Source organism: Fundulus heteroclitus, chromosome 7 (genome assembly GCF_011125445.2).
Source record: "Fundulus heteroclitus isolate FHET01 chromosome 7, MU-UCD_Fhet_4.1, whole genome shotgun sequence".
Classification (NCBI taxonomy): domain Eukaryota; kingdom Metazoa; phylum Chordata; class Actinopteri; order Cyprinodontiformes; family Fundulidae; genus Fundulus; species Fundulus heteroclitus.
Window position 1 is genome coordinate 39944945 of NC_046367.1, and position 25681 is coordinate 39970625.

General features: G+C 40.5%; 1 protein-coding gene across 1 annotated transcript in view; it reads left to right on the top strand.

Annotated features, from left to right (window-relative positions):
* Positions 1 to 1158: 1158 nt before the first annotated feature.
* The window catches only part of tmeff2a (transmembrane protein with EGF-like and two follistatin-like domains 2a), a 197304-nt gene continuing 172781 nt past the window's right edge, over positions 1159 to 25681 (top strand). The window contains exon 1 of the mRNA XM_012879613.3: positions 1159 to 1777. Coding sequence (XP_012735067.2) covers positions 1594 to 1777 — 184 coding nt within the window. The 5' untranslated portion in view covers positions 1159 to 1593. The remainder of the gene's footprint in view (positions 1778 to 25681) is intronic.

The window sequence follows — 25681 nt, forward strand, 5'->3', positions numbered from 1 at the left end:
TGTTTTATTGGAGGAGTTTTATAAACATTGCAAAATAAGTTTGCACAGGCATCTGTTGTGGGTGTGCTTTGCATTCTTTTTGAGGCTTTTATTTTGTATATGTATATCAATATCATAATTATATTGTATTGACCAAAATGTAGAAGTATATTGTGATATTTGGCCATATCGTCCAGCCCTGCCCTCCACATGTGTTCGGGGATGAATCAGAGCAGCCAGGCTTTCTGGCCCAACATCACTGTCTGACCTTCCAGGTGTCCGTCTGGTAGAAACATTTATAAACGCTCTGAAATCCTGACATTAGGCTGTTACAATTGCATGTGGAAAAACTACAGATCAAGATTGGTAGTGCCGTGTTTATCTGTTTGTGAAAAGCTGCTATTTCCTTTAGCTGATGTGGGTCATAAACCTCGTTAAGCGAGGAGAACCCATGAAATAATCTGTAAGTGATGAGCAATAAAAGGGTTGTTTGTTCCCAAGCATCTGCAGCTTTCCACCAAGAACATCATGAGGTCAAGTCCCTTTGCTAACCGTGACGGGCTATTTACGGCAACCCTGCAACACACACACAGGACTTTTTTTTCATGCACATGTCTCCAATTTGTTTAAATGAAAGGTGGAGTGTTCTCAACCTGAAGACTTGACCTCCTAACCTCCTGCAGACACACCCAGAGACGTGCCAACCGCGTCCTGTGGCGCGTGATTCCAGGGCCATTGGCAGAAATAAACGAGGAGCGTGGAGTTATTTCTGGAGCTGGAAGGTAAAAGAGCGAGCAGGAGCCTGCATGGGTGTTGTTTCAGAGAGGAGCAGTTATCCAGGAGCAGCCTGCAGAACAATGAAAGGGGTGTTTGATGTGTCTGTGTGCCGGGCAGCCATCAGCAGCTGCTGGGACTGCGCCCACAGCACACTGTGTCTTTTATAGCTCCTCTCTGTGGCTTTGCTTTTTACTTCCTTCAGCCTGTAGCCCTTCTCTAAAACTTGGATATTTTAATTGTAAGCGACCCCCTCTCCCTCTCCCTCCCTTTCTCTCTCTCTAACTCTCTCTCTTTCGCATCATCCTCCACGTGATCGGCAGCAGCTGCTGGGGAGAGAGGCGGACAGAAACAGTGTGGCTGCGGCTCTGAACGCACCGGAGGAGCGCTGCTGTCTCACCGCGGATATTACCACACGTATCCATCCCGGTCGCTGGATCCTGGCTTCACTTTTTCTTCTTCTTCTTCTTCTTCTTTTTTTTTAATCACCCCGTTTCTTCCATTCCTCCCATCCTGTCCCCCCTCACCTCACAGTTCAGCATCCTCTCCTCCTTAGGTCCTTCAGCTTGCCTCGCCAACTTTTTCCATCCCACTCACTCTCCTCCATCCCTTTCTCCCCCCCCCCACCCCTGGTTCCCAGTCCTGGTTCGGGTTTATTTTTCTCCCACCTGCCTCGGATCGGCCCAGTTCGCCCGGGCCACTGCTTCATGGGGCGCACCGTGTCGCTCGGAAAATGCTCCGCCGTCGGGCTCTAGGCGCCCCGCTGAACCTGTCGGGATCAGAGCTGCTGCGCGCCGTTTCCCCGCCTCGCCCGTGCTGCGGCCGGGGCCAGTGAGAGAGATGGGTCCGTCCGTGGCTGCGCAGGCTCGGCCGCACCAACGGGGAGGCACGGCGGCGTCTCTCACGGGAGGCTGGATCCGGATCACCATCGTTTCCTTCCTCGCCACTTTACCTGTGGAGCAGCTGCGCGCCTTCCCGTCCTCCCTCAGCGACTGCCAGACTCCGACCGGCTGGAACTGCTCCGGTGAGACCCGCTTCTGGTTCCGTGATATGTGATTGACCGTGCGAGTCCTCCCGGACTACAGCAAAAGTTTATGGTGGTCTTTCTGCGTGTTGTGGCTCTGCGGCTGTGTCCTGTGGCCATGCTGGGTTTGGACACAGCACACCGCAAAGCCCCACTGAGGCCAGGGGGTTTTCTGGAGGGGTTTGTTGGGTGGATATATTTTCCAGTTAGTCTTGCAGCATGTCAGCAATGCATGCAGCTTAATAAACGCAGTGGCGCCTTGCAGGGACAGTTCGGGGAGAACCGGAGCGGGGCATGTTTGGGATGGATGCGCGCAACCAACATCCAGCCAGTTTGGGGCATCGCCGCCGGAATAACGGGGGACGGTGGCGTGACTCCGACATTAAAGCGACCTCTTGGACATCCAGTCCCCATGCAGCTCAAAACTGAGCAGAAACTTAAACGCGGCAGTAACGAAACGCGGCTGAGCTTTCCTGCGAATCCCCCCTTTTTTTCCCCCCATTGCCTCGCCTGTGATTTTTATCCACGCTGCTTTTAAATAAAGGCGATTCATACGTTTTTGTTTTTGGGTGCGCTGGGCATCGAGATGGCTGTAAAACTTGTACATTTTAATTTCTCATCGGAGCCAAAAGACATAAAGAGAGCAGAGCCGAGCTGCAGAGCGCAGCGCCGCGCAGACACATATTTCCCCTGCCGCCCGTCCGAGTCTGAGCCCTTAAAAATAGCTCCGAGCCGATCACTCCCAGCAGCAGCAGAGGTATTGATATTATAGCTCGGAACATCCACGCTTCAATATGGAGTCATGATGCCATTTGCAGCCAGAGGATGTGGCTATCATTTAAAACAAAAAACATTTAGAATATGTGTCATCTGTATCGCCTGAAACGTGTCATTTGGTGGAGTTTGACTTTTTTTAATGATCTCTTCACCTCTGAAGGTTGATAAAAGACCAGCCTCAGTCTTATTTGTGTAATGCAAACAAGTCAGAACAAAGCAAACATCTCTCCAGTGTTTCCAGCTGACATTTCACTGGGCTTTGTGTTAAAGTATACAGCGGCTCCCATGTTCAGTGATGAATGAGCTCATTTGTTTAAACATATTAGTGATATTTTCCGGTCATTTGGGGTGGCGATCGATCACATGCTGATCGAGATACGCCCCTCTGATAATCTCCACCCTGCATTATGCTCTGGATCATCAGCTGTCCACTGTGGTGAGGGTTCCCAGCTTAATGACTGATAATGGTACACGTCCTCTCCACACATCCACACACATCCACACACATCCACTTCCTGACACACTCTTGTGTGCATTTCGGCGAAGGCTTTTATCCAACACGCCTTGAGGAGGCTTGAGTGCATATGCAGAGAACACTACGCACACACACACACACACACACATCGAGAATCAATTGGATTGAGCAAACCGTGACAAGGAGAATGTTGGTCCACCGGAAAAAAAAGAAGAAAGAAGATAAAACCCTTTCTGTTATAATTATAGCCCCATAGTAAACTCTCGGTAATTCTATGAGGTTTAATTATTCTCTCATTTCATGCACTCTAACAACAAAACCACCACCTTTCTGTTCAGGGAGAAGGAGGCTGACTGGAAAATGTGCTCAAAAATGCGTTTCGGCGTCGCTTCAGAGCAAGTGTTTGAGCAGGTTTTGGAGAATTAGCCTTGATGAATAAAAAGGTGGAGAATTATTGGGTTGACAAAGGTTTTCCATTAGCCTTAAATCTGAAGGATTAATCGGCGGAGTGACAAAGAGTTCTCTGAGGCAGAATGCAGCATTTCTTTACAGTAATAGTTCTGACATTAAGTGACTCTTCGGATGCTGCTGCGTGCAGAGATAGACCGGGTTATGAGATGCTTTGTGTCTCTGGGACTTGCTTAAACTCTGTACTGCACACATATCCTGATTTACTGTGACTGCATGAAAATGGGTTTCCAGATATGGAACAAAAAAAAAAAAAAAAAAAATCAAGGACTTTGCCATTTCTGCTGCAGATATTTGTGTCTTTCAGTCCCAAACCTGTTGTTTTGTCTTTGTCCTCATGATGAAGGTTTCATGTTTAGACACAAAGATAAGACACTAATGTGATTAAGTGCTTCACGGTTGCCACAGAGGAAAATCTGAGCAGCTGGTTCATTTCCATTGGGTTCAAAAAGTAGAACCAGAACCAGTCAGCACTTTCTTATGCACAGTTCAGTAAAGCTGCAGTTAATGGACGGGCAATCCATTTAATAGGACTACTGTACTGGTTCCTGCGTTAGCACGGCGGACGAATTGATCTATTGAGCAAAGTCTGTCAGATTCCAGTTGGATAAGTGGCAATATTCCCTGTTTCGGCTCATTAGTCGCAGGTTTTTTTTTTTTTCCAGCTCACATAATACAGCACCGACCGAAAGGATTGAAAAACAATTTAGCTGCTGGCAAATTGGTGCCGTGTCGACCGGTCAGTTGGACATTTGTCTCCACAGCATTCATAAATCTATGTGCTGCCTCATCGTGCCTAGCTGTGGTCTGGAGCGGACTGTTAGCCACGTTTTCATACCGTGTGCTAAACGTTTGGTGGAGACCTGTGGAGCCCCCTTCCCCGCTCCCCACGCCGTGTTGGGTATTACTCAGGCATTCACAGCAGGCAGCATGTGGGCCCCATGTGGGCTTTGCTTGTAGTGGATTGGCACCAAGTGAGCACAGTGAGTCAAAAGGGCTCAGATAGGTTGACTAAATAAATCATATACAGTATACAGCGAAAATAAGCTGGGACCCATAAGTAGTTTTCAGCTGGGTCTCTATTGGTGTGATGACAAGACAAGACAAGGTCGGAGTCAAAATAATCTTTTTTTTTATGTTTTCAGGAGAAGAGTAAAAGTTTATCCAATAAACTGTGTTGTACATAATCTATAAGGAATCTGGGTGATATTGCTGTTTAAGCGCATTGTTTTTACGCTTGTTTAATTCTAAGGTGACACCGAGGCATTACGGAAGCCTTGAGAACTTTAACTATTGTGTTTTCACAAATAGAATAAATCTAAAAAAATATTGATATTTAATCAGTTTAGTAATTGAGTAATTTCATTATATTATCTGGTAAATGGTCTTAGACTCAAAGACTAGACTCAAACCCAGTCCTACCTCTGCAAAAATGACACACAGCTATAAAGAAGATGCTAATGTTTAGCCAGCCGTGGTATTCTCACAGAGCAAGCAAACAGGGATGGGTTTATTACAGTAAAAAAAAGTATTTAAAACATATTCATAGTCTTTTAAAAAAAAAAATAACATCACTGCACAGTCAAAGCTCCACAAACACCAACACTGCTCTAAAATTAAGAGTTGCTCATCATCAAATAGGCTACTTCAGTAAACCAGTTACATTAAGTACAATTAGATCACTAACAGAACCAAATAATTGTGTTCATACTTTAGTATAAATTCATATTTATGGCGCCGTTATGGCACCAACAGCAGAGAACGTTACAGTTTAAGCTTATTATTACCATAGATCAACACTAATACTGAATAATTTTCTCCAATAACCTCCTTACGTACAAAGTAGTTTGTGTCTTTTCTGTCTGTATTATTTTTTTTCTGCCAAGTACTCAAAACACATGTTGTCAGGCAGCCAGTTTTCAGCACTTCTTCCTTCAACACTTCAAATTAAAAGTCTCAGAGATGCAACAGGTTTAACCCACTGGCCATTCTAATCAACTAAAACAGAACAGAACCAACTGGCCATTTTACAAGAAATCCTGATTTATTATTATTATTACTATTATTATTATTATTATTATTATTATTATTATTATTATTATTATTGTTATGTTTTAAACAGCTGTTGAGTTTCCACATTTGGCTTTGGGATTGATTATAATATGTCTATGCTATTCTATTTTTTAAATGTTATAGTTGCTGCTTCCCAAGCTATGGCTGTGTTTTCTGAAAGTGTGACGAATGTTTAAATTGTTAACTTACTTACAAAAGAAGTAGTTCAGTCCTCCTCTTCATCTCTCACACACAGCTGACTGACAGCTCACGCCAACTGAAGGAGGAAGAGAAGCTTTGCTCTGAAAACAAGCTGGATGTGAAGCATGTATGTTGAATATTTTGATAATGTGACTAGAGATGAGCCACTTTTTTTTACCCTCTGTAAGGGTTCATCTGATTTGGCAAATTATTAATATGCAGATCATGATTTAACTGCACTTAAAATGTAATAGCTCACTATTTTTCTCTGTCAAACAACCATTTGATGGGGGGTTTGGTACAATGGTATAGGGAATGTATTTTTTTAAATCATCATGTTGAACATATGCATTCAGAAATAACTTGAGAAATCGTCTTTGTCTAACATTTAGAATTAGTACGCAGTTGAGATATTTATTGAGATATTTTTTAAACATATTACAATTTTGGACAATTACAAAATCATCTAAATGTTCTGCGTCACATCTTGTCAGAATAAGCAAATTTAGTCTTTAGATTGATTGCAATGGTGGATAGTGTATAAAAGTCTAATTTTAATAGTAAACATAAATACCTATGAACTTTCCATAAACTAGTATTTTGCTCAGAAACCACATGTGCAACTGTAAACTTCAACAGGTTAGAACCTACAAAACAATAACCCTTTCATATTTACCCATTCACTGCTCATTTCCATGCTATCGCAACACAAGTTCAGATTGGAGTTTGTGATTTATTCCACTACAGTCTAGTGATAGTCAGATTCAGATCCATTACATACAGTTTTAACACCCTACAGTCAAAAGGCGTCCTAATCTTTGTGCCAAACTTATCAGAATCCAGCATATTCTGATAAGTTTGCCTCTTTGGTTTAAACTTCTGTCAGAAGCACCTGTCCAGACCAAGCCAGTTTTGCCCAAATCTACCCTGCCTGGTGATCATTTTTCTTATTGTATAAACCCATAAAGTTGCTGCATGTTCTTAGTTTGTTAGTTTGGAGTTCAGTAAAGTCCAGATAAAAGTGTGGGACAGAAGCTGTAATGCAGAAATGGGAATAAAATCAGCTTATTTCTTCCATTTCATGGTCAACAGTTGTTATATTGCACGGTTAAATTTAAATAAGTTTGAAACTATTGAGCTCGGAGGTACAGACCTTAGAAATAAAATTTGAATGGGCAGATCAGACATTAAAGAAAACCAGAAAACCAAACTCCACTTCCTTTATTCAAAGTGTGTCTGTAGTCAGTGATTAGCGGCTGGATATATTATGGAAGCTACATTGTTGAATTTAGTTAAAGTTTAATGCATTTATAGTAATTTTACTCCTTTCTTTTCCCCGGTGCCCCCTTTATGACCTTCTGTGTTGCACAATGTAAGCAGACAGTTCAGACCCTGTTGCAAAGTTCTATAAAAGCTGCCCCGAAGTATGAGAGAGGTCACAAAAGGATGTTTCACCACTGTGGTTGTTCAGCCTTCATTATTAATTTATCTTGCTTCATTATTGATCAGCTTGATGCTTAAAACACGAAAGCAGGACTCCTTGATCTTCTTATCCAAGTGAAGTTCCAGGTAGATGGGAGGAGATGCATTTGGCTGACAGCGTCTCTCTTTTAGACCAGAAAGTGCTTCACTCGCTATCTTAATTGTTAGCATATAAACATTACCTGCTCAATATTTGATGTTTGGCAGCTTGTTTTCGTTAATTATTCAGTTGACTGTAATCTCCTCCTGGAGCACCGGAGCAGGAGCACAAAGTATAAGTTTTCCTGGGCTCTGAACCAGCGTGCGGGTCAGGAGTGTTCTGGTGCGTCCCTTAATATTTGAAAGAAGATGATAGCAGAACACCTTGTGATGAAACCCATACACATCATATTTAATGAGTGGTTTTTGTCATCTGTTTTTGCAACGTTTGCTCTGCTAAAATGACTCAAATCAGGAAGAAGGACAAACAAGAGTCTAATTTATTGCACCTTAATAATGCGAGGTGCGGACGTCTTACAGGAGACCCCGTAGAAATGTAAGCAGGATTTCTTTGTGTGGTCTTTTGATTTATTTTATACCTGCGTCACACCTGAATAGATCTACGTTCTGATGGGTATGTCTGTGAACAAGAGTTTTGTGTCAGAAAGATGTTTTTATTCCTGATTAAATAAGCCTGTTATGTGCAGCTCAAGGGTGAATTAATTTCTATTTGATTTAGAGTGTAAATTAATTAAAACCAGAAAGGAACTGGTTTTAAAGTTACATTTTCCTATAGATTTGGTCTTAGCTTCATTCATTTAGAATCCTCATTTAACTTTCTATACTTTTATTTTCGTCTTTTTAACTACACCAACAGTGAAAGGTGTTGGAATCACCTCCTCGTTCAGTGGTTTGTCTTTATTTTTATTCCTACCTCAGAACTCCTTCAAGACTTCTGGAAAACCTCATCCACAGAATGCCAAGAGTGTGCAAAGCAGGAATCAAAGGGGGTTATTTTCAAAAATCTACAATAAGTTACTTTAAACTGTTTTTGCTACATATTTCTATACCATATTTTTCGGACCATAAGCCACACCGGATTATAAGGCGCAATAAATATTCTCCCCAAGTGTGTAATATCATTCTCTATCCATAGTTGGACTACACTGCCCTGTACACCAGGCCAAAGTAAACATAACTTTTATATTGAATTAACTTACTAAATGGACTGAACTTATATAGCTCTTTTTCCAGTCATGCTGACCAATCAGAGTGCTGTACACTAAAGCCACATTCACCCAATCGCTCTCACTAACGCAAACACACTTATACACCGATACACAGCTCGGTAGGCAACTTGGGCTTAAGTGCCTTGCCCAGGGGTACATCCACATGTGAAAAGGGGACGCTGGAATCAAACCTACAACCTTCCGATTGCAAGACTACTCAACCCATCAAGCCACAGTCGCCCACTAGGTCTATTGTTGCTAGCGTGTACTCTGAGCTGCCTTACATGAATGCACTTCTAGTTTAGACATTACAGTCAGGCAGTCTGCTAGACAGCTCAGGGGTCCTTAGGTAATGACACAGTGTACCGTAATGCTCCAAATATCTATTGAGCGGAGCGGCTTGGTTGCTAACAAATGTCTTACTTACTAATTTTAACAGATTTTTGAGCACATTGTACCGTAAAATCAGTCAGTAAGCACAACGGTGATCATATATAAGGCTCACCATCAATTTTTGAGAAGATTTAGGGATTTTAAGCGTATATTATAGTCCGAAAAATATGGTACACGTTTGCTTTATAGTTTTGATGTCTCCAATATGTAACTAAAATAGACAAAGTGATAAAAATAAGGAGATGTCATTAAATGACAAAGGTGTGTCCAAACTTTTGACTGGAAGTGTAAATGTAAATTTATGGGTCAACATTGTATTTTTGTAACAAACGTTTAATTTAAGAATTATTTTTGACAAAATTCCTGACCGCAATTACTGGGGTCGCTAACTTCGAGCCATTTTTCTACTTTATTGTTTTTTGGGTATCAGAGTGTTTTGGATTTTTATTTAGTAATTCATGACTTCCTGTTCCTTTTTGCGGTATAAATATGACATGAAACAAAGCTCGACTACTCTTAGCCACTCTTCAAAATAGGAAAGAGACGAGAGCTTCCCTCTAAAGTAAGGAAGATGTTCTAGCCTTCATGAGGTTAGATGAAAACCTACAAAAGCACACATATAATTCTGATTGATGCATCAGTCAACTTTCCACAGAGTTGCAGTTTCAGAATCAGAGCTACGTGTTTCCAGGCATGTGTTTGGCCAGTAGGATGAAGTCTAAATGCCCTTTGTGTCCACACCTGATGAAGAGTTTAGTGACTAAGATGATAGGAGGGATTGATGATGATGATCCATGATGATGGAAAATGTGGTTTAATATCAGTCGGTGCGGTCATTATTTAACAACCATACCTCAGTTTTGTGTTTATCTATTGTTTAGCATTAACTGCAATCAAAGAGGCGCTACTGTTCATCAGCTGCTGCTCGGCTTTTATTTAATCTTTTTTTTTTTTTTTATCTAAACGTTGCCTTGATTGTGTGACTTTGAAAAAAATCTGCTTGCACACTCCCGTCACCCTGAGACGGTGCAGCCGCAGGTTCCTACATTGTTTTTGTTTTTATCCATAGATGTAGAACCTCTTTCCAAAAACTGTTGGTTCTACTTGCTTATATTCTGACTCTCTGTGGAGAGTCACGTTTCACGGAGACAGTTTAGTACAACTTAGTGATCAGTCCTAGAATATTTTTACAAACTTGCTGTATAGATGTTGCTTTAAACAACTGCGTCTGAATGTAGTTGGTAAATACTTATCAGAGAAAAGCATTTTAAAGTTTATGCACACTTTTGTTCAAGCAGGATTTTGAATTAGACAAAAATTACTGACGAGCAGGGCTGGGCGTTATGGCCTAAAATATAGTGATATACTGATCATTTCAACTCGATAACGATAAATGGACGATAAAACGCTGCACATCGGTGATCCTATTTTTATTTTCAATTGTTTGAGCAGCAATACAAGCAAGATATACATTGAGATGTTAAGACATGTTAGTAGCGCCCAAAAGGAGTAGGTAGAAGTTCAAGAACCTATAAGAACCTACACCCAATTATGATATTCAGGTCACGTTTAACGTATAAGGTATTTTGATTAAAGGAGACATTAGAAATCAAAGTACAGTTACACAAATACAGAGTTTTGTGAGTTTTGTCTTATTTTGAAGGCAGTCGATCCAAAACAGGAAACATTTAGTCTGATGGTTGTTTTTGGTAGCTTTGAATTCAACAAAAAAATTACAAAATGCTCCCCTTTATATAACAAAACATTTTTATGAAGCATTGATCTTATTTTTTTTAAGTTAAAATCAGGAAAAATGCATTTGTGTATAAAGTGTCAGATGATGCATTTATGGACTCCACATGGTGGCGAGTTTAATTCATGTAACGGACAGGAAAAGTTCTGCAGATTGGTAAAATGGGCCGATTCTAATCCGTGGCTGAATGACTGATGGGACTAAAAACAAAACAAAAAACAAGATGTTCTCTTAGCTTCAAACTGCTTTAACAGAAGCAGACCTCACACAGGATGTTTGCAGGCTGTAAACTGTTCAGCATCTTCATTTTGAATAACTCTAACAAAACAAGACTATCTGGAATTGTGTCGGCAACCCGGCGAGGATCAGATTGTTTCAGAAAGCTCCATCTATTTAAAATAACCTTCGTGTCCTTATGCAGATTATCTAAACCTGTTGCGTCATCTGCAGAAAGGTCATGATTTTGGATTCAGAGCCGTCGCAGTCAGTGTCACATCGCCGTGACCTTTGGCGACGTTGCTAAGAGACAAGGGAAACTTAGGCGCTGCGATAAACACCAACAACGCGGCGCAGAACAGGCGGAGGCCACCAGATGAGAGGAGAGCTTATTACAGAATCTTCAAACATGCCTGGAGTAAGAGACCTGCCAAATTTGAAGTGGACCAGACAAACTGTTGTCCAAACAGATGAAGGCCAGACAAGCAGACGCTCTCTTTGATTCATCGCTGAGATCTGGACGAAGTTTTGACACGGATGAAAACATTGAACTTCTAACCTCCTGCACTGGAAAGATGCAATCTATTGCAACATTTCTCATATCTCTCCGTAGTTGTTTTTTCTTCACAGTCATGTGTTGTTGTTTTTTTTTTTTGTTTTTTTATCCTAAGCAGTATGCTCAAACTCTGTATAAACCCGGTGCTATGACATGCCAAATTGGCCTGGTTTTCAAGCATTGACGTCGACGTCTTCCAAACATATGCACTGCTGCCTGCTCAGGGAATCGACAGTGAAGCTGCAGAAACTGTCAAGATTGTTTTATGCTTAAAAGACGTGATTGTGATGAAAACTACCATGTATGCAGACGCAGCTTGAAGACTGATTTATTTGAGCTGCGCTTTCTCCAGGATGGGATGGTTACACAACATATGTGCAATGATTCCGAAGAGGAACTTGGTGAACACGTTTGAATTTAATGTGGATTTACTGGGACTTAGATCAGGGTCTAAATGAAGCATACAGACTCAAATATACAGTATATTCTGCCAAATATGTTACGAATCTGTGTTAAAGGTTATGCAACATCTTAACTTGATAACGCCAAGCCTGTTAAAATCTTGTTAGTGGTCACGACTAAGTCTATGGTCATGATGTATGGATCAAGACTGAAAGAGCAAGATACAAGCGCCTGTAACAAGATTCATCTGCAGGGTGGAAGACTGGCATCTCCCTTAGAGATAGGAGGAGGAGCTCAACTCATCACAGAGTCGGTGAAGGTGGTTTGGACCTCTGATCAGGATATGTCCTGAGTATCTCCCTCCAGAGGTTTTCCAGGGAAGACCCAGAACTCGCTGGAAGGACTTTTTATCCCGTCTGGCCTGAGAAGGCCTTAGGATCTCTCAAATTGAGCTGGAGGATGTCGATGGAGAGAGAGAAGGATGTCCGGGGTTTCCTCCTTGATCTATTGACCCTTTTGACCCGCTCTCAGTTAAGGATATGGATGTATGGACAGTATTGTGTTTCTGAAATGAATTAGACTGCACCGATTGGACAACACTCAACAATGAGAAATCCCAGGAACACGGATGTCTAAACTCCAGGTTTCACACAAGTTGGGGAATTATTTTGCAGCCATTTCTCAACAACTTATTCCAAAAGCATCAGCTCAAACAACTGAAACTGCTGCTTAAGAGTCCAAGAATATATGTTGTGCAGAATTTCAAACCTGCCCTTAACTGGCGTCACTGATATCGCCATGGACTGAGAGCGGGTTGACCAAGAAACAATCCACGACTTCAACCAGTTTGGTGGAAATCTCCCACACAATTATAAAGCTTATTAATGGCTACATAAAAAGGTGCCACTTACTAAGATATTTTGTGCAAATACTCTATACGTTTCTACTTTTAAATACATACATCTTCGCCCTAAATAAGTTGAGATTGTGTTTTCAATCAATAATTCGTCATTGAACAATAATTATATGATTACAACCGTCAAAGTCATATGATTGAGTAGAGAATTCAGATCTGTTTCCAGTTTATCTTTGTATTTTCAGTTTGTAATTGAAGCCTACCTCCTGTTTGTCTTTAGGGTTCTGAAAAACCCGATCAATGTCGTCTGATTCTCAGCGTTTTTATCATCGCATCATTCAAGTCTTCATAGCTTTAGGTCCGTAACAAAAGCAACTTGGCTGGGTTCTTTGTGAACGCTTCACAGAGGCAGTTTCTTTGTGCTGCTCGTGTAGACGAACCGACTTCCTGTGTAAGTCATGATTGCATTGTTGTTCATAAGACGATGGGATTGCCTCCAGCGGTAATGAATCCCTCAGCGTTATTGTTTACAAGCGATGGAAGTATTCCTGTAGTTTTCAGGCTTCAGAAAATGTTCAGGCTGCACATCTGTTTCTGGGTACTGAAGACAGTTTAATGGCATGTGGACGAGTCACGTTTTTCGGTTTTTATCCTTTCATTTCAAAACAAATGTTTTTTTTTTTTCCTTTTTACATTTTTCTCTCTCTCTTTCTCTCTCTGTCAGAGAAACCTGAAAAAGATCAAAGTATGAAAGTAGAGTCCTGGAGTTTTATCACATGTAGAATAAAATGTTTCCCAGCAGCTGGGCTGAAGAGGATCTGAGATTTTTCCGTGATTCGTCTACAGAAAGCCCGCAGCATGACTGTCATCATAACAATACCTCACTCCATTGAGTGGCATCAACATGCCAGCTGCCTGACCGCCAGTTCTTCTCTCTTTTTTTTGTGTGGCTCTCCAGACTGCCTCATGTGGCCCTCTCCAGGCTAAGGGCTTTGTTCCATCCGCACACTCCCAGCGTTGAGACCTCTCATGTCACTGTTCTTGGCTCGATGATTGTATATTTGAACAGAGAACTGACACTCCATGGTCATTCAGGACTCTGCCAAATAGCAGGTTCGTTTCTAGCACCGGCTTCTCTTCCACGGCATATTATTGCCTGATGAGCTTGTTCCATGCCAACAAGGGCTTTTACGAGTGGAAAGGTGTATCGATTGGTATGCTTAGTTTACAAAGGGTGATGTGCACGAGTGTCTATCATCGTCTGACGCGTGGAAGGGAGAGAGAGAGAGAGAGAGAGAGAGAGAGAGGGCAGAAAAGAGGAGTGCTTTGTGAAAAAAATCTGGCTTGTAATGTTAGTTGTAGACAACGGACCTTAGGGAATATTCTCAGATTTTGCGGTTTTGTGATAAAATGTAAAAAGACCAGCTTTTCATCACCCTAGTCTTTGTTTCCTTTTCTGGCTACACATGTATGCATTAAAATAAATCCTAGAAACAAAGTCTAAATGCTGCTTATCATGTTCTGCTTTGGTGTTTTACTCATACCTCTGGAAAAATGGCAGAGGGGTCATTTTTAAACTCCTTCCAAACGTTTATGACAAATATTTTGTTCATTTCAACTGACAAAACAAATCTGTTGGAGAAAAATATCTAAAAATAAATAAATAAAAGGGTGCAAAACCTTGGTCGCACTCCCTTAAACTGATATTATGTTGAGATGCAAATTCTAAGTCAGTACTTAGTCTAGTAGGATTTCCCTCACATTTGTTGATTTGCTTCCTTTAGTGAAAGTCACAGTTTATGAGAAGGTTACAGACCATCAAAAGAGGAATAAATAAATGCCACACCATCAGCTCTATTTGAAGGGAGTGTAGACAGTCATGAATATTTGCAAAAAAAAAAAAAAATGGAACTACCGAGAGGCTATTAAGATTGGACATTTCCTCAAATCATTGAAAAGATTGAAACTGGGCAGGGAGCCTGCCAAGAGGCAAAGAGCAGGAGCTGCAGGAATTTGCCTACAAGTAGTGCCTGTGCTCCACGTGTCACAGCAATCTGCTGTATTTCCATATTTCTGAGCTAAGCTGTAGGGTTGATGACAGAATCACTTTTTCTCCAAAATCTAAAAATCTCCCCGTACCGTGTGGGTGAGGTGTTGCAATCTTATGAAACCAAATTGGAACATTTTTGGAGCACAATTCAAGTTATTTTGGCCACAAAAAAAACAAGCAAAAAAAACAACAGTGCAGCAACAAAAGAACACCATTACTCCAGTGAAACATGGCGGAGGCAGAACCATGGTCTCTTTTTGTCTGGATGATTGAAATCAGGTCCAGTGTTAGAAAAATCAGGAGGATCCTCCGCCCACACACTCAGAACTATATCAGTTACCAGGTGTGCAAGCATGTTGTAGCTTTTCTGTTCTTTAGGGGTTTGCTTTCAGGTAAATCAACAGTTTACGCACATAAAGATCCACAGTGGCAAATGCAACTTCTTCATTGACAATAAAACCATGTTTCACCTGCAGACAGGGCCGGCCCATGGCACAAGTGAACTAAGCCGCTGTTTAGGGCACTCAAAGTATCGTAAATACTTACGGTATTTTTCGAAATATAAGTCACACTTTTTTTCATAGTTTGGCCGATCCGGTTACTTATAGTCAGGTGCGACTTATATGTAAAATTTAAACGGTCCAACATGAACCAGTTATGTTCATGGCCACAAGGTGGCCATAGACAGTAACCATGTGAAAACTATATGCTCCTCTTATACCATTTAAACATTAATTGAAACATTAACTTATGGACTATAAAGTCTGAACACATGTTTGTATGTTGTTTCACTGATTCAGTCTGCATTCACGCAGCAAAGCGTTGGGTGGTGTAGCTCTAAGGACCCAGACGGCGACAGAACCCTGTTGTTGGGCTGTCCGTGAAGCTAACAGCTAGCGCTAGCTTACCTCGATGTTGTCCAGGCGGGTTACAACTTCACTGATGCACGTGAGCTTTATGTTGCTCTGAAACAGTGTAATTTTTGACAACTTTTGACAACTTTGAAATGCGCTTGCCGGTGGGAGTTGCTTGCTTGTTATGCTAATTTACCCTATTCACCCTCCCAGCTATGTTCTATATTATTCAGCCGTTTGTGGATGCAGTTGTGTAATTGAATAAATTGGTTTACCAGATTAAATGTCAGTTTTTAGTTTTGTGATTGTGTGAAATAAATTTCAAAATAAATGCATATAGTCCGGTGCGACTTTGACTCAATGGCCTTCCCAACTGAGATTTCATTTTACATGTTTTTCTTTTTTTACTGGTATGGTTTTCATCTGTATTTGTTTTATTGTGATTTGTAGCACGTTTCTCACTTAATTCTTGTGTGCTTAGGAGTTGTTGTTTTTTTTCCATTTTATCCCTTAGTGTTATTTTATTGTTTTTGTTGTGTCAGCTGTGTTTGGTGGTAAACTTTATAAATAAAGTTGATGATGACGATGACTTATAGTCCAAAAATATGGTAAATTTTAACAAAGACCATAGATCTAAAATGTTTGTATTTAAACTTTGTCTATTAAGTATGAAATCACCATTATATTTTTGGTTTCAGAATAAGATTTAAATGTTTATTTTTTCAAAATTTCAATTCAAGATTTAAGGGAACTGGCAAGTTTACTTTGTAAAAGTGCAAAGAATATAGCCTCGTGAGACCATCCTGATCTCGCGAGCGTTCAAGGTTTCACTCGCAGATCAGTCTGGCTACTCTCCGTTAAAGAAAATTTGGAGCCGTTCACCAAACGAACGTCCAATCAGCGTTGGCTTTGAGGCGGGTTGAGGCGTGACGCAACGGGAAGCGCGACAGTTCAGTCTAAAGAACATGGCGGTTTCAGCCGATGAAACTAGCGTTAGCGTGGCTATCGAACAGAGTATTTATTTGCTGAGCTAACGAGCCTTTACCTGCAGCAGCAAGAGTAGCTTGGCTTGTGGTTGTGTTTTCGTCGTCGCTCTGTTACGAGCAACAACGAATCTGATTGGTTTATTTGGCCCGTCTATCACCAACATAGGCCAATCAGCTAACCAGTATTTTCGCCCCTTCCCAAAATTACTTCAACGGAAGGTTTCCAGATGGATATGCGGAGCAAATCTATCTGGCGGCGTCAGGTAACAAAGAATAACCTTCATTGTTTAATTGTTGCGTTACCATGTTTACCGCCTGATGTTACGAGTTTAATATTTTCTATGTGTTTGACCTTGGTTCGTTAAATCACATCGTAACAGGTAAAAAAAAAAAACGATTATCTGTGGTTACCTTAAGCTCAGCCAGTTTAACTTGGCCACTTACGTAACATGCCACCAAATCTGTAACATAACGACAAATAAACACAAATAATGATGACCTAAATAACACAGTTTGATGCCGTGTGACAAACGTTTTGCTAGTTTTCATCACCCTGACGCACATTTCTTAATCCAGTATAATTTCTCTCCTTGCATCACTAGGAGCGACATTTGTGTCGTTTTTCATCTTGTACTATCAACCATGCACAGTTCTTAAAAGACAGTGTCACACCTAGCAATGGGGTGAAGCACACCTGAGAATCTTTGTGAACATGGGTACAGGTGTGTGGCAGCAAGGAGACGCCTAAAACTTGCAGGACATGGGTACTTGAGGACCAGGGTTTGGAACCACTGCTGTGCACCACAAAATCACTGAGACTAGATGATGGAAAACTTTCCTGTTTTTGATTTATTTAGTGAAGTAATTGAATAACTGGTACAAAGAAATGTAACAGCAACGGGAATTAAACATCAAAAATAAGACCACATGTGAGCTGTCTAAAGTAAGAAATGGAAACACGAGGAATGCAAAAGAAGACTTGAATGCTGGGGTTAACTGCACATCTAAACTTCAAGGTAACAGCAAAGGCTCACAGGTGCAGATGAACTGAAGCAGCTATAACAGCATTGTTGTGTCAAATACAGGGAAACATGAAGTGAACAAGTAAAAATAGAATAGAATTCAACTTTATCGTCATTGCACTGTCACAAGTACAAAGCAACGAAATGTGGTTTGCATCTATCCAGCAGTGCTATACAGGATATAAATATTATTTATAAATATGGGACACTAATCAAGCTAATACAAAAGGCCACAGGCTTGTAAATTAAAAAAGGCAACAAAAGAGCATTTCTGAACAAAATACTCTATTGAACAGATAAACAACAGAGGGACTGTAATCAACTACGCATTGCTGTGCAAAACACTGAGGCATGAAGTGAAGGCCGGAGCATTAGCCTTCAGGCTAATTCTGGCATGTTTACGTTTAATGAATATGCAACGTCCCTTTTAAATGTATAAATAAATAACAAAAATAATAAAAATCAGTCACTGTTTTGGTCCCTGTGTCCAGACAGTAGCTTCAGTTGGAAGGGAGGTTCACTGAGGTGCTTTGCTCAAAATCTTAGGTAAAAATGTACAACATTACTACTATAATTACAGTAATGATATGAATGGTGACTCTAATAACACCAGGAGATAGTAGTCATAGTTTACAGTCATCATAAGCTCAATGTTTGAAACAACTCACCTGAAGGAAGTTGATGTGATTAATCTATAGACGACATAAATGTGTACGAGATTAAATTTACAGTGTGGTCTTAATAAGAATATGGCAAAAAAGAATTCAAATAGCCTTAATGTTTTACAGAAATCCCTAGTGGCAACACGCTGCTGCACTATTTTGCTTTGCACAGGTGCCTAAGCAGCAGCCTTTAAATGTTTGTTGTGCAGTAAGTGTGTGTGCATGTGACTTTTACCAACCTTTATGGTGGTCGACCGTGAAAATCTGCAGATCCTGAAGCCATCCGCTGGTGAACAGAAGGTGAGCTTCCAGAGAATTACCATTTCTGAACTGCTCGTCTGTGTAGGGGCTCAAAAAACAAGCAATTATTCCTACCTGCACTGTCGTGGGATCGAGCCCATTTATTGTATTTTTTGGACTATAAGGCACACTTAAAATCCTTAAATGTTCTCAACAATTGATGGTGCGGCTTATATATGATTACCGTTGAGCTTACTGACCAATTTTATGTGGTACAATATACCTAAATATCCAAATGGATATTCAGAGCATTACAGTACACTGCCACTACCTGATAGGACCCCTGAGCTGTCTGCAAGACTGCCTGACTGTAATGTCTTAACTAGAAGTGCATTCATGTAAGGCAGCCCTTACACACTAGCAACAATAAACCTAGTAAGTTAATTCAGGATAAAAGTTACATTTATTTTGGCCTTATCTTAGAAACAGGGCAGTGTAGTCCACCTACTCTGTTCTCCCAGCAGAGACAGATAGCTCTCCCTCTCAGGAGAGAGCGGCGTACCTGAAGGGCCGCTGTGATATGACACATATTACATATTACATATTTAATGTGCCTTTTAATCCAGTGTGGTATACGGTCCGAAAAATACGGTACATCTTCTTTCTCAGGTGTTGTTTAACAAGCGTTATTAATTGCTCTTTCTAATTCAAATAAGGTTAGAGGTCAATCTAAATTATCTCCTTTAATCTCTTGTTTTTTCTGAAACACTGGGATTTTGTAAGAGTACTTTATTTGTATAAATTTTTCCTTTATCAGAATAATTTTTAAATGTTTGACCCGAAAGTTCAGCCTTTTCTTGATTGCTTACAGCTGTCTTACTTCCTCTATTTTGAAAAGGCAACAAATAATTCCTTCTTATCCCACTCATTCTTTTAATCATGTTCCAAACCTCTGATAACTGCTCCTCTTTACCAATATGATTACAATACTGCCTCCAAAATGTATGTTTTTGATTTCTAATGACTTTTCTAACTATTGCTTGTGTCCTTTTATATTGGATCAAAGTTTCCTGTTTTTGTAAATTCCTTAATTTCCTGAACATTTTAAATCTGTTTTTTATGGTTTCCCTACAGTCTTTATTCCATCACAGTTCTCTCTTGCCAACTTTTCTTTCCATGGTTTTATGTATTGTTTCTTTTGCAGACTGAATTAATTAATTAACTATCTTTTCATTTAATTCATCTACAGCCATACTTAAACATTTTTAATACTCAATGTTTTATTTGCTGTATCATAGCTCATCTTTACTCTGATTTTTGTCATTATAAGGTAATGGTCACTGCCTATTGTAGAACATTTTAATACTTTCGATAAACTATTACCCGCTACGTTGTGAAACAAATGTCAAATCAAGTACTGCTTCTGTATTTAGTGTACTATTATACTGTGTTCCTTCCAAATTATTAATACACACCAGATTATTATCATCTTCATAAATCCTTCAACTGTTTCTCCATTTGTATCAATTTTATTACTTCTCCATAATGTATTATGTGAATTAAAATTGCCACACCATATTACACTGCCTTTCAATCATCCCCCAACATCCTCCAATATATATACGGTTTAATTTTCCACACAGATTATACCAATATCTACTATCTATACTACCTCTATTGGTCCTTATCTTAATCTTAATTGATTTGTATTGTAAATCTACATTTATTGTTTTATAGTTTATTCCACTTTGTATAAATACTGAAACTCATCCACCTACTTATTTTGTTTTTTAAAAAGTACACAGGAAAAGTTTAAAAAGTACTCAGGAATCCACCAATCAGAACTTTCCAGAGGAAGGACACACGTAAACATACAAAACAATGAAAAACCAAGCCAAGTTAATACGTTAAATAACAATATATTACAATAAAAACATTTAATAATGGCCAGAAGATCAAAGGTGTTTAATTAACCTTCTGGATTTTGGGATAAGAACCTCCATACAGAGAAGCGCTCACTGTGTTAAGAATGGCAAATATGCTAATGCTGGTATCAATCATGAATATCCACAGCTTATTTTTTAAATAACTTTCTGCAATTGGAGCTGGTACAACCTTTGGTGTTTTTGAGAGGTCCAACAACGGGTCTACTGACACCTCATTTATCCTGCAGGTCTGTGTGTCCATCCATGGATCTCCCTCCACAGACTAACAATGACCCACTACCAATGTTTCAGGCAGCAACATTGTTCTCTGCAGCTTCTCCAGACCATTTTACATCTTTCACATCAGCTCAGAGTGACTCTGCCTTCATCTGTGAGAGGACCAGGGGCGGTTCTAGACAGGGGCCAACAGGGGCCTGTGCCCCTGTAGAACTGTTCCTGGCCCCTGTTATGGCCCCTGTCCTAAAGACATGATATTAAATTTCTTAGGTTGATAAATGCTGACAAAGATACCGTGACTGACTGGTCATTTGGATCAGTTGTATTTTTTTTTGTTTATGTTTTTACCCAATAATAAAATAACAAAATAATTAAAAAATAAACATAAAAAAATAACAATAATTAAAAATTAAGCTGTTTCACGTTAAGCTCCTGCTGTATTGAGAAAAGATCAGGGGTCTGCAATCTGCATTTCCAGAGCCACAATTGGCTCTTTGGCTCACTTAATATATTAAACGATGAAATGTTGACCTGTTAAGTCCCCCCCCCCCCCCCCAATCTTTTGTTCTGTGCCCCTGTGAAAAAACACTGGCCCCACCCTGGCCCCCCTACTAAATTTGTTCTAGAGCCCCCACTGGAGAGGACCATGGCAGCAGTGCCAAACCTGGTGTCTTTTGGCCAATGGCAGTCAAGCTCGATGGTGCCAGGCGGCGAGCACAGAGCCTTCTAGAGAACGTTGGGCCCTCAGACCGCTCTCCTGAAGTCTGTTTTAAATGGTTTGGTCAGAGACGTCTATGCTAATGGGCAGCTGGAGGTGACCTTGTGGACATATCTTGTGGACTTATCTTGTTCCTCCTTGCATAAAGGAGCAGATACCAGTCCTGCTGACAGGTTAAGGATCTCCGATGGACCTGTCCAGCTCTCCTACAGAAGCTGCCGGTCTCCTAAAATCTCCACACTCCTGAGACCGTGCTGGGAGACACAGCAAACCTTCTGGAAATGTTACGTATAGATGATCGTGCAAAATCCACTATTGTATCCCCCGAAATATATTTTGTTTGGTTCTTAGAGACTCCAGAAATTTTAAATATAGTCACTCCAGGTTGTTTTTTGGGTCAGAAAAGACCTGAAAAGATCTGCTTGATGATTGCTTGATTGCTCCCTTGTTGTCCTTTGGGATACGTGCCACCGTTAGCGTATGTTTATGCATGCCACATCTGTGAAGACCTTGCCGTCCGTGGGTTATCTGCTGTTCCCTGTTAACTGCTTTCTGCAGCTCCGGCCTTTGTGATCGCATAATCCTTAACAATCCTTAACAATGGCAAATATTGAGAAGCACCGATCCCTTTGCCAATTTCCTTTAATATGTTATCAAGACGCCATTTACTAAAAAGTCTGATTGTTATAAAATAGGCATCCAAACTAGGAGCTGCCACCATTTACTATAATTTAATGCCTCTTAACCAACAGGGTGTTCTTTGAATCAATAAAGTCCAAAGAAAGGTTAGTAACAGATGCTTTGATGCCCAAACAGGGATACAGGGTTCATCACGTAACCATCACTTGAAAATTGCATTTTACTTTTTCTGATATTGGAACATTTAGTAATTAGACCTGTCATGATAAAAACAATTAGCTGGACAATAAATCTTAGTGAAAATTATCGTGATAAACCACAATATTGTCATTTGGAGACCATTTTGAACTAATATGATAATGGCAGGTACATCCTCTCGACACACCGGCTCAAACAGATTAAGCAGGTGGCCGTCGTTATTTGGCCTAAATCCTAAAAAACGTCTTTTTGGCTTTGGCGCCGATTCCATTTTCTTTTCAAACTGCCGTTTCTCTGGCTCTCCCTAACGAGGCTCTCATGCCACTCTTTAAGCTTTTGCCTACCTAAAACAAGATTTAACTCCTCTTACGCTGAGGAAACAAGATGGAAGTGGTGAGCACACACCGATGCATCGCAACGAAACCTTTCGTTTTCCAGTCTCAGAGAGAGGAGAGGGAAACACAAGGGGGGAATAAGCAAGCATGCATATGCAAATTATGGCACTTATTTTAATTAATCATGTTATTACAATTTACCGTGCGATTAACTGATTTATTGATGATTGTCAGAGTCCTAGCGGAGATGTTCTTAACAAGATGAAGGGGGCCTCAAAACAGATCCTGCTTGAGGCTCCGTTCAACCTTGGGCCAGCCCTGCCCACAGAGTCAGGAACACCAAGCAGAAGTCTCTGAGGGTGAGGATGGATGGAGAAGATATATTTTTGGAAGCGTATAACCCCCGGAGAGAACAGAGGTGGGGCTGCTGGCCAACAGGGCCTGAAAAGCTCTGATCTGCTGGGAGAAGTGAAGCTCCTGCTACCATCTGTGGGGTCAGCGCATCGTGACAGCGATCTGTTCTTCTCATTCCTGCGTCCAGCAGAAACATGCACCTGTCCTCTTCCGGAGCACGTCAGACAACCTGCCGACAGGCGGGGGTTTCAAGAGATTTCGTTTGAAATCAAAGATGCATTTTATGGCGCAACGGTCGTGTTTAGTGTGGATGATTTGGTTCGCAGCGGCTGAGAAAAGTCGTTGCATGCCGTTCTTTCTAACTGAAACAATTTTCCTGGAGGCAGCACCACATGAGCAGAGGCAAATAGGGGAACAAAACTCTAACTGTTTATCTTTGAACTTGAAAGATGAGCATCTTTGATGTTCATATGCAGCTTGAAGTCCTAATTGTGCCGTGGCCTCTCGACATCAAGCCGCTCCTGAATACTGTATTATGGAAACTAATGCTTCATTTAACGTTTTATCAACGCTTAGAACTGCCAAGTCTGGAAGCTGCAGCGAGGCCACAGCTGGTTGCTATTATATAAGGTGATGCATCTAAACAGTCAGAGGCTGACTTTGCTTCTGCAGTCACATGTTCTGTGGAAATGTAGAGACGTATGTCCTAAATGTGAGCTAATATAATAACAGGGAAATCCCAGAGGGAAGTTACTGACTTCCCTCTGGGATTATTAAAGTATTTCTGATTCTAATTCTGATTCTGACGTTAGACTCGCAGTCATGTTCAACTCTTTATTTATAAGAACCTTATAAAAAACAGGTCCTAAAATGCACACAACAAACTCCCCAGTGTTATCATTTATACAAATATGAAGGCAAAATGTAGAAGATGTATGTAGGATAAATCGATTTCATCGGTTAATTTGAATTTGCACTTTATTAAGATTAAATTATTTTGAAAATCTGGATTTTTTTTGCCCTTCTAGGGCTTCCATGAAAGAGCACTACATCAATCCTGAAAGGGGAAATTATTTTGACCATAGCATGCAATGGTGAATATATGTTTATGAATCTATTATTATCAGAAGAGGAAACCACTTTACCATAAAACATGGCACTTTTATTTATTCATTTTTAAGTTAGTTTGTGAAGCATTTTCTGTATAATCAAAATTATCTCATTGTGAAATCCCACCAGCAGCAAACATTTTGTGTTCTCACAATTTTCAACTGTTTACAGTGGTGGAGGCTGCCATCTTGCTTTATAAGCATGTTACACACTTTGCACTTTGAATTCAGGTCAACTCCAAGATGAGGTGATTGAAATATATGTAGGTTTTTAAAAGTAATTTGTTTTTATGAAATGAAAGGGAGAAAGAAATCAATGAATCTGATTTGGTATAATAAAACCAGAGATTTTATCTTTAAGGCATATCGGCCAGCTCTAGTTGTGCGTGAAGAATAAATCTGTACACGCCCTCTGCTTCCACTGGATTTAACAGAGAAAGGAGCAGCCATGTCGTCCTGATGAAATCCATTGTTTGGCAGATCATTAATAGTGTGAGCAGTGCTATGAAATTAGGACTTCTCACAGTTTGTTGCACAGCAGCATGCAGACAAAACTTTACACGATCCCAAGGTGGAAAGAAACCACATTATGACATTAAAGCAGTAATTGTTGCTGTCCATCAGTCTGGGTAGGGTTATAAGGTCATTTCCAAATTATCTGAAAGCCATAATTTTTACAGAAAATAGATTATTCACAAGTGGAAAACATTTTAAACTGCTTTGCATTTCACCAGGAGTGGATGTCCCAAAGTCTACATTTAGAATGTTTTTAGACAAAAGAACAAAAAATCCAATTCTCTGGTGGATTAGTGCTGGAGCCGCAGGTGATGACATGTTGATGTTTTAACAGTAAAACGAGATCCAAAGTCTGCACATGTAGTCTTTTACTTGTAGACTCGACCGGATCAACTTTGCTTTTCATCAACTGTGTTCCGGTCTGAACGATCCGCTCTGCTCTAAATTGACGGGGATTCTGCGTGGGAAGCGTCAGACATAGAACCGCCGCGTGTTTCAGAGACGCAGCGAGCGCCGGCGCTTCTGGGACGTCTCAGAAATGCACCGTGTCGCTTTCCCGCGACATTTCCGCGTTTAGTGGAACCCCGGGTTAGCTTCATTCTGATAAAGTGCGTCAAATGACAACATTTATCCTTGAGCTGACGACGTTTCTCTTTAAATAAAGTACTGAAATACATAATAAAAAAAAAAATAATAAAATGACTGGAGAAGTATGGCTGTTTGGAAGGGCTGAAACCTTCTTCTCTCTAAAAACAACATGGCAGCAGCAACTAGGTTAGCAAATCTGCATCTGAATGAAGAACAAGACTTTTGCAAAATATCCTTTAAGACGTGAGACCAAAGTTGAACGTACACGCACCTTTTGTTTAGTGTCATGCACAGAGGTGAAGGGCTGATGGTTTGGGCCTGTATGCTCTGAGCGGACCATGAACGCCTCTTAATATATTATTCTTCAGTCAAATGTGAAGCCATGAGGCCAAACAGCCGTAACCAGGTCCAAACTGGATCATCCCACCATGGAGCAACTTTGGGAAGAGGAGTGCACCAACATTGTCTAACGGCGATGTGATCATCTGGTGAAGTCAGACAGAAACTGTTGCTGCTGAGAGATTGCTGATTCTACAGGTTATCAATCCATAGGATGCATTCAGCTTTTCAGATACAGGTTAACGTTTTAGCTCCATCTTTGTTTAATAAATAATGACGTGGTGGGATCTGTG